At 38.1% G+C, this 10,160-nt stretch overlaps 3 protein-coding genes across 3 annotated transcripts; 2 read left to right on the top strand and 1 right to left on the bottom strand.

The window, feature by feature from the left end:
• The first annotated feature begins 622 nt into the window (after positions 1-622).
• On the top strand, positions 623-3,141 carry LOC122721772 (receptor-like protein 1). The gene is made up of 2 exons (XM_043950645.1): positions 623-765; positions 858-3,141. Exons 1-2 carry the CDS (start codon positions 723-725, stop codon positions 2,909-2,911), a joined length of 2,097 nt encoding a protein of 698 aa, XP_043806580.1. The 5' UTR covers positions 623-722; the 3' UTR covers positions 2,912-3,141.
• Positions 3,142-4,431: 1,290 nt separating this feature from the next.
• On the bottom strand, positions 4,432-5,991 carry LOC110607871 (protein ALP1-like). The gene has a single exon (XM_021747035.2). The coding sequence runs from the start codon at positions 5,871-5,873 to the stop codon at positions 4,587-4,589; it is 1,287 nt and encodes a 428-aa protein (XP_021602727.1). The 5' UTR covers positions 5,874-5,991; the 3' UTR covers positions 4,432-4,586.
• A 2,962-nt stretch (positions 5,992-8,953) lies between these two features.
• On the top strand, positions 8,954-9,946 carry LOC110607869 (probable inactive leucine-rich repeat receptor kinase XIAO). Its single transcript, XM_043950691.1, is given in 4 exon segments — positions 8,954-9,281; positions 9,284-9,506; positions 9,508-9,593; positions 9,783-9,946. Coding segments are annotated over 4 exon segments (801 nt in total).
• Positions 9,947-10,160: the final 214 nt, after the last annotated feature.

Genomic DNA, 10,160 nt, shown 5'->3' with positions numbered 1-10,160 from the left:
TTATTTAGTGACTTTCATAAACTATTAGACTTAGAAAAAAAAAAATTGAAATTAGTAAATTTTAATGGATGAATTAGTGAACAAAATAGGAGATGATTAGTTAATATTATTATTTTTATGTTTTATATTATACTTTTTTAAACAATTATTTTCATAATAAAGTTAATAGAAATGATGAGTTAAACATTACTTACGGATTTACCACATTATTGTTCTGTTAATTTTTAAAATTTGTTTTAAATCTAGACCATAATTGAACCACTAGATTTGGAAATAATAATAATTGAACCACTAGAATATTGAATTTTTTTTTAAAAAAATTATAAATAAATATTTAATATATTTAGTGAAAATTGTATTATTTTTCACTATTTTGTTACTTATAGGAATGAGAAGCTTAAAAAATTTAAAAGCGCTTTATCTACGTGGTATAAAAGGAAGCAACATGCTATTAGAGTCATTGGGAGCATTCACCAATCTCGAGACCCTATATATGGGCCAGAGTCATTTAAAAGGGACAAGATTTACTCAAGGTTAGTATTTTTTGTCGTTATGCTTATAATTACTATTTTTTATTCATTAAAAATTAATTAATAGTTATTCATTTTTTTGAAACAGGCTCTAATTTCACCAATTTGAGAGAGTTATATTTAAATGGCTCTTGGGTGGATGGAAACTTCCTCCAAAGTCTTGAAACACTTCCTTTACTTGAAACATTATCAATGCCAGACTGTGAACTTAGTGGCATCTTACCTGTGAACCTAGGTAAAACAAATGCAGTTTCTTCGTATTTGAGATCTCTTTCATTTTAATCACAAACTTTAGTTAAAATAATTTGTAAAATCAATAATTTTCAGGTATTTGCAAATTGAAATATCTCCAAATGCTAAACATTAGCCACAATGATCTCAGTGGTAACTTACCTTTATGTCTGGTAAATTTGACTTCTCTTCGACAATTAGACCTCTCTTCCAATCATTTCACTGGAAACATCTCTTCATCTCCACTTGAGGGTTTAACAAACCTCGAATATCTATCAGTTTCAGACAATCTTTTTCAAATTCCAATCTCATTAAGTCCAATTTTCAACCATTCAAAACTCAAGTACGTGGAAAGTAGGGGTAACAAAATATTTGCAGAAACAAATGATCAGTACTTGAACCCAAGATTTCAGTTGGAGAAGCTTGTATTATCTAGTGGTGGATATGGCGAAGCATTCCCCAAATTTCTCTATCACCAGCATGACCTACAATTTATTGATCTGTCGCACATTCAAATGAGTGAAGGGTTTCCATATTGGTTGTTACAAAACAACACCAAATTGGAAAAACTTTACTTAATCAACAACTCTCTATCAGGATCTCTGAAATTACCAATTCATTCCCATATGAATTTGTCAGTGTTGGATATCTCAGACAATTTCTTCCAAGGCTTCATCACACCAGAGATAGGAACATATCTGCCAAAATTGTCACATCTAAACATGTCGGGAAATGGTTTCAGTGGTAGCATTCCTTCTTCATTTGGAAATATGAGCTTGTTGGAACGTTTAGACTTATCCAACAATAGATTGTCAGGTACTATACCAGAGGACTTAACCATTGGTTGTGTCTCATTGCAAGAACTCATACTTTCAAACAACAGTTTGCAAGGCCAAATATTTTCTGAAACCTCTAACTTAAGGTTTCTGTATGAGTTACAACTGGATGACAATCAATTCACTGGCAGCATTCCACATAGCTTGTCTAACAGCTCCTTTTTAGAAGTGTTGGATCTTAGTCATAACAACTTATATGGTAGAATCCCAAGGTGGCTGGGGAACATGTACTTTCTTCGCGTTTTGGATCTTTCAATGAATAATATCTCAGGAAGTCTACCATCTAACTTTTGCCCTTCAATTATACAAGAGATTTATTTGTCTAGAAATGGGCTACAAGGGTCATTGGAGGATGCATTTTATGGTTGCTCTGAGTTAACTGTGTTAGATTTGGGCCATAATCATATGACTGGAAGCATTCCATCATGGATTGGAAAATTTTCTCGATTGAGCTACCTAATCTTGGGGCATAACTATATTGATGGGGAAATCCCAGTTCAATTGTGCAACTTGACTCAATTAAGTTTGCTTGATCTTTCTCATAATCATCTTTTTGGTCCTATTCTCCCTTGCCTAAGATCTACAAGCAAAACATATAGGCAGCAAGAAGGTTCATATAATGCTTCTACTGAACCTTTGGAATTTACAACAAAGAGTATATCCTATTCTTACCAAGGAAGAATGCTATCTTACATCTCTGGAATTGATCTCTCATGCAATCATTTGACAGGCCAAATTCCTATTGAAATTGGGTACCTCAATGAGATCCATGTACTAAATTTGTCTCACAACAGTTTGACAGGAAAAATCCCAGCATCATTTTCCAACTTGCGCCAAATTGAGAGCTTAGATCTGTCATACAACAACTTGGAAGGGAACATCCCTCCTCAGCTTACTGAGTTAACTTTTTTGGAAGTTTTCAATGTGTCGTATAATAATTTATCTGGCAGGACACTTGATAAGGTTGCACAATTTGGGACATTTGATGAAAGCAGTTATCGAGGAAATCCTTTTCTCTGTGGATGGCCACTGCCAAGAAATTGTACTGAAATGGTATCACCTCCATCAAAATCAAGAACTTCAATTGAGAATGAAGAAAGCAATGGCTTCATGGACATGGGTGTTTTCTACATAAGTTTTGGGGTAGCTTACAGTGTGGTGTTGTTGACAATAGCTGCAGTTCTATACATAAATCCGTACTGGCGACGAGTATGGTTTTACTTCATTGAGGTGAGTATAGAGAATTGCTATTATTTTATAATTGACAATCTTGTAGTTTTATTCAAATTTAGATTTTGTAGCTTACGCAGATGAATTCAGCTTGAAAGCATTCTGCAAGTTTTTTCTTTTTCTGTACTTTCAATTGACCTCGAGATTGAATCTCAAGCAGTGATGTAAAATGTGTGTTTGAAATGCTATATTTACACCCAACATTGAATTTACTTAAATCTCTTGCCTTTTTTTCCAACTAAGCTTTCTCAGTCCAAATCGTCTTTATTTTAGAGGAGATTAGTTGCATTATTTCTGCAGTGTTGCTATCCATGCTTTAGAAAAAAGTCTTTGCAATTCCTAGTTTGATTTTACAAAAATTCTGAATAAATGAATCAATGAAAAATATTTCACACTTATCCATCAATTTGTTTCCACCTATGGCTTGGCTTCTGAAAACAGAGCAAATTGTTGGCCCAACCATAATCAATCAATTTGTTGGTCTGAATATGATAACGATTTCTGGTTTAATTTTTTTCCATTTGTTAATTTAAGGGTTCTAAAACTCCCAATCCTGCCATACAGGCAAGTGATTACTGATTGATGGAAAGCACCTAAGATGAAGTTGCATTTCTCTTTGTAAAATCTCTACTAAGCTGAAGTTGGTACCATTCTTCCCTAAGGTGAAAATCTCTCTCAACAAGATACAATCCAAAACATCAGATTGCTAATCCACGCAACAAGCAAACAACTATCTTTTATTTATACCAAAGCAAAACAAACTCAGTTCTACTACTAAGTACTAAGAACTAAGACCAGCATAAGTAGTAGCATTATTTACCTTCTCATGCTCACCCTACTCAAGGGTTAGCAAGCGCATATCTGTTCCCCTCCCCACTTATCTGCCTCACCTTCGAAATTGGCAGTTCCGCCTCCCATAGAATTCAGGAGGCTCTCCTCTGGCAATGGCTCCCTATAATTTATTAGAAAATTATGCAGCAAACAACCGATTACTATCACAAATGAGGAAAATTCAACGGAATCCTCTTTCCACTGCCTCCCCAACAGCTGCCACCGAGTTTTAACTCTCCCAAACACATTACCAACCAATCCAATTGCTCTGCTATGAGCTGCGTTGAACTCCCTTTGAGCTGATCCTTATTGGACCTAATAAAAGAAGTTAATAGCACAAGGCAACAAAGGGAAACACAAATCCCTCAGTATGTATTGAGGAATTAAATTGTTTTCACTAAGCTGATAACAAGGTCCATTTGGTAACGCCTTTGATTTGCGAATTGCTTTGTTTGGCTGAAGATGGATTCCTGCTTCATTGTACAAGACCACCCAACAGAGATATCCAAGAATCTCCCCTCAGAATCCACCAACCCTGAACTGACAAGGACACATTTTCCTCTAGCACTTCACTATCAAACTTAATCAGACATGGACAACAATTCAGGGTCCAAATCATATCTTATATAAGTGCTTGTTTGTGGTTTGAGTCTGCCCTTTTCCTATTCTGAACTAAAAAACCAGAAGAAAACCCACCGTTTAAAATCTAGCAGTATAGTTTCGATTCAAACAACTAACCTTTCTATGCTAAAGTGAGAAGATCTCTCTCAACAGGACACAACCCACAACATCAGAACGATGTTGCAACTGCCTTTTATTTACACAAAAGAAAACAAAGCAAACTTACTCCCACTACTACTAATGCTGCAACTACCACCAACTAAGAACTAAGACCAGCATAGTTACTAGCATTATTTATATTCATTATTTACCTTCTCATGCTCACCCTACTCAAGTACTTAGCAAGCGCATACCTGTTCCTCTCCCCTCTCTCATCTGCCTCTCCTTCAAAAATTGGCAGTTCCTCTTCCCGTAGAATACGTCCGACGCTCTCCTCTGGCAATGGCTCGCTATACTTTATTAGAAAATTATGCAGCAAACAACCCATTACTATCACATATGGGAAAAATTCAACGCAATCCTCTTTCCATCTCCTCCCCAACAGCTGCCACCTAGCTTTAACCCTCCCAAACGCATTCCCAACCAATCCCATTGCTCTGTTATGAGCTGCATTGAACTCCCTATCTGCTGAACCGAAACTGTCCACCTCATTCGATCTAATAAAAGGAGTTAACAGCCATGGCAACAAAGGGAAACATGAATCGCCCAATATGTATTGGGGAATTGAACTGCTTTCACTGAGCTGATAACAAGAACCGTTCAGTAACTCATTTGATCCTTCCACACGCGAATACAGCTTTGTTTGGCTGAAGATGGACTCCGGCTTCATTGTACAAGGCCACCCAGCAGAGATATCCAAGAATCTCCCCTCAGAATCCACCAACGCCTGAACTAACAGGGACCCATTTTTCCCAAGCACTTCACTATCAACACCAAATTTCCCAAACCCCAAAACCCCACAACAATTAGGGAGTGAAATCCATTCAAATCCGACCACTAAGCGCTCCAAATCCCTTCCGAAATTCACCAAGTCCCCCAATTTCTCGTTCACTGTTTTACAAACAGAGTAAAACGCGAGGCACGCGGCGGCAGGTGAATCAAGTCCAAATCTACGCGCTACTGATTCGTAAGATGCGCCGTGGGAGAGTCGGAAGAGGGTGGCAGCAATGGCAGAATCGGGGGGAATGGAGGGGGGAAGAAAAGAAAGGAGAGATGGTGAGAGAACAGCGAGAAGATTTGAGAAGGTCTGCTTGGACATGCGAAAAATTTGACACCAGCGGGGGTCGAAATCCGAGGCGGAAGAAAGGAAGCGATAAAAGAAGGATTCAGAAGGAAGAGAAATCGGAGGGGAAGAGAAAGGGATCGAAGAAAGGAGATATTCGAGGGTGAGAGATTGGGAAGGGAGCAGAAGGAGGTCATTTTGGTTGAGGAAAGAGTGGGCAGCGGAGGTAGCTGAGGTGAGCAGAGAAATGAGTTGTTTAGTCAAGTGCTTGTTTTGATTTTTGGATCTTCTGGGTTTGAATTTTGTGGTGGATTTGGGGCTTGTAGGAGCTTTCTGAGCTGTAGACTTGGAGGATCCGCCGGCGGCGGCCATAGAGATCAAGGGTGAAGTTCGGCTGAGTGATCACATTGCAAGTGAAAGCTCCGTTTGATGGCCAGAAAACCGACAGTCTGTTTTTTACAAAATATTTGGAAACACCAAAGTATAGAAGAGTGCACCTTGTAGACATGTGAGTCTACAAGGTTAGTTTTTTCCTCCATTTTATGTGTTTAGCTCATTCGGAACGAATGTTCTTAAGGGGGAGAATGTAATACCGGCTAGAGTTCGGCATCGAAATTCCTACAGTTGGCGGAATCCCGAATGTCGAAACCCTCTAGAAGGGAAATAGATATGTTTTTTTAAAGTGTTTTAATGTGTTTTAAGGTTTTAAGTATAAAGAAAATAAGTTTTTGAAAGAAAAGCACTAAGGAAGAAAAGGCAGGTTCGGCCGCCGAAAGTGATGTTCGGCCGCCGAACGTTGCATGGTTTTGGAATCACGTTTGGCCGCCGAAGGTGGTCTGGCCAAGCCACTTATAAAAGGCCACATGTCGGTCAATGGATAAGATTTTTCTTTCCATTTCCACGGAGAGAGGTGAGACCATGATCTTCCTTGGATGATCTTCATAGTTTCTCAAATCTTTCAAAGTTTTGACAAGTTTTGACAAGTTTCATGATGTTTTGAAGCTTTTGAGTTAAAGACCAAAGTTTTGAAGCTTGGAGACTTTGAGAGCGAGTTTCTCCATATCTCCACGTTAGGATCGCCTATTCTCTCGTTTTCAAGAGGTAAGTGAAGATCCTTAACTTCTTTATATGTTTTATGAAAGTTTTATGGAGCTTTATGGGTAGAGATACATGGTTAGGTTAAGTAGGGTTTTTGGTTGTTTGTTGGTGATAGCATGTTTATGTGTTGAGTTGTGATGTTTGATGGGGTTTTTAAGTTAGTTTTGGACCCCTTTGTGCATGTACTTGAGTATATGCTTGTTGTTGAGTTGTTGGTTGCATGTTTGAGTGAAGTTTGGAGAAGTTTTGCATGAAACAGAGAAGGGTTTTGCCTTACTGGAGAACCCAGTTTCGGCCGCCGAAGGAAGATTCGGCCGCTGAACATGCTAAGGAGGTGGTTTCGGCTGCCTAAACTCTCCCCCGAAAGTTTGGACTTTCGACTCTGGAGTGGAGTTTCGGCCGCCGAATGTGCCGCCTAAGGTTGAGACTTTCATCTCTGGAAATGACTTTCGACAGCCGAAGGTGCCGCCGAATGTGTCTGAGTTTCGGCTCTGGAAGGACTTTCGGCCACCGAACCTGCCGCCGAAAGTACCCTGTCCAGCCATCTTTTACATGTTTTCCTTGATTGTTTTAGGATGTTTTAGGGGGGTTTTGGGGAGTTTTATAGAGATGTTCTTGAGTTAGTTTGGTCCATCATTTGAGTCCACCTGTGTAGGAACGGACCAGAGGAACCGAAGAGATCAGCAGTGAGCACTGCTTCAGAGTTTTCAGAGTCAGTACAGAGTTAGCCAAAGGTGAGTGGAACGGAACTTAATCTTTTTAATTGAGAAATCAAATGCTTTTAACATGTTTCATACACCATGATTATGCAATAGGCTGATGGCATTAGAATTCACTAATATGTGCATTGCATTATTTATTGAATTTGCGAACGGACATAGAGTTTGTTTCATTAGCCCTCCCAGTAAAGTCCTGAGGAGCCCCATTGAGGGCCGGGCACAGTAAAGTCCTGAGAAGCCCCGAGAGGGCCGGGCACAGAGTACTTTTGTACTATTGATTGTATAATAAAGTCCTGAGGAGCTCCTTCGCGGGCCGGGCACTGAGGGATTTTTTATTCAGTCCGTTCGATATGTGATTACTTGTGATGTGATGCATTTCATTTGGCATGTTTATTAACATGTTTTTATTGTTCTACTCACTGGGTTAGTATAGCTCACCCCTCTTCCTTAACCCCAGTCTTGCAGGTCCAGAGTACAGGGGGAGTTCAGCAGAGTACAGAAAGAGTAAAGAGTTGTGTAATAGCATAGTGTGGATATGTAATAATGTATAAGAGATGTTTTGGTATTGTACAGAGTATAGTATTGTGCTTGACCCATATGTTTTGTAAATCCCTTTTTGTATACATAGTCTGTTTATGAAAATGTTTTATTGATGAGTATGAAAAACTAGGCTTAACATATATAGAGTTAGTGCATGCACAGGTTGAGCCCTAGTACAGAGCAAAGCTTTATGTTTTACAGAAAATGTATGATCATGTATGAAATTTTACAGGTACACAGAGAGTATAGCATGCTTGCTACGGGTCCCGGCGACCTTAAGTCGATCTGGATCCTAGCGCCGGTAGCGGTCCAATTTTCGGGTCGTTACGTATGGGCTGAATTGATTTAAAAGGGACGAGATTTGCTGACGGTTGGTATTTTTTTATAGTTATGCTTATAATTACTATTTTTTATTCATTAAAAAAACTAATTAAAATTTATTTATTCTTTTAAACAGGCTCTAATCTCACTAATTTGAAAGAGTTGTATTTAGATGGCTTCTCTGTAGATAAAAACTTACTCCAAAATCTTGAAGTACTTCTTTTCCTTAAAACATTATCAATGTGGAACTGTGGATTTAGTGGCATCATACTTATGAACTAAGATAAACGAATGCAGTTTCTTCTTATTTGAGATCTTTTTCATTTTAATAATAAATTTTAGTTAAAATAATTTGTAAAATCAATAATTTTCATATATTTGTTAATTGAAGCATTTCCAAATACTAGACATTAGTTACAACGATCTCAGTGGTAACTTACTTTTGTGTCTAGCAAATTTGACTTCTCTTCAATAATTAGACCTCTCTTTCAATCACTTCATTGAAAATATCTCTTCATATCCACTTGGGTTTAGCAAACCTAGGGGTGTAAACGAACCAAACTGGTCGTAAGCTATTCGAGACTCGACTTGATAAAATCTCGATCGGACTCACTTTTTAGGCTCGTTTAATAAACAAGCTGAGCTTGAACTTATCAGTATTCAACTCGTTTAGGCTCGCTTCGTTTTCAAGTTTATGAACAAGCTCGCGAATAAGGTTGTGAGCATGCTCGTTCACCAATACCAATCCCACATTGAAAGTTGACCCATCTAAGCATGTCGGGAAATGGTTTCAATGGCAGCATTCCCTCTTCATTTGGAAATATGAGCTTGTTGGAACATTTAGACTTATCCAACAATAGATTGTCAGGTACTATACCAGAGGACTTAACCATTGGTTGTGTCTCATTGCAAGAACTCATACTTTCAAACAACAGTTTGCAAGGCCAAATATTTTCTGAAACCTCTAACTTAAGGTTTCTGTATGAGCTACAATTGGATGGCAATCAATTCACTGGCAGCATTCCACATAGCTTGTCTAACAGCTCCTTTTTACGAGGGTTGGATCTTAGACATAACAACTTATATGGCAGGATCCCAAGGTGGTTCTTCGCGTTTTGGATCTTTCAATGAATAATATCTCAGGAAGTCTACCATCTAACTTTTGCACTTCAAATAGACAAGAAATTTATTTGTCTAGAAATAGGTTACAAGGGTCATTGGAGGATGCATTTTATGGTTGCTCTGAGTTAATTGTGTTAGATTTGGGCCATAATCATATGACTGGAAGCATTCCATCATGGATTGGAAAATTTTCTCAATTGAGCTACTAACCATATTGATGGGGAAATCCCAGTTCAATTGTGCAACTTGACTCAATTAAGTTTGCTTGATCTTTCTCATAATCAACTTTCTGGTCCTATTCTCCCTTGCCTAAGATCTGCAAGCAACTCATATAGGCAGCAAGAAGGTTCATATAATGCTTCTGCTCCTGTTTCTATGGATGAACATTCGGAATTCACAACAAAGAGTACACCCTATTTTTACCAAGGAAGAATGCTATCTTACATCTCTGGAATTGATCTCTCGTGCAACCATTTGACAGGCCAAATTCCTATTGAAATTGGGTACCTCAATGAGATCCATGTACTAAATTTGTCTCACAACAGTTTGACAGGAAAGATCCCAGCATCATTTTCCAACTTGCTCCAAATTTTCAGGGGCGTTACTCCGCCCCTGGTTGTATCTTGGCTTGTCCTCTATGGATAGAAACTTCCTCCCTCCAAAATCTTGAAACACTTCCTTCACTTGAACTTTTGTCTTTGATTTATTTGAATTTTACCATAGCAATCAAAACTTCTCCCTCTTCTGCTTAGAAGAAAAATTGATTCCATTTTAACTTAGTAAATAACATGAAATAATTAAAATTCACATTACGTATCCGTTTTTCCATATATATTTAAATTTATTGTTGATTAATGTA

The sequence above is a fragment of the Manihot esculenta genome, chromosome 14 (genome assembly GCF_001659605.2).
Source record: "Manihot esculenta cultivar AM560-2 chromosome 14, M.esculenta_v8, whole genome shotgun sequence".
In the NCBI taxonomy this organism is placed as follows: domain Eukaryota; kingdom Viridiplantae; phylum Streptophyta; class Magnoliopsida; order Malpighiales; family Euphorbiaceae; genus Manihot; species Manihot esculenta.
This window is presented reverse-complemented; position numbering and strand designations above follow the sequence as displayed.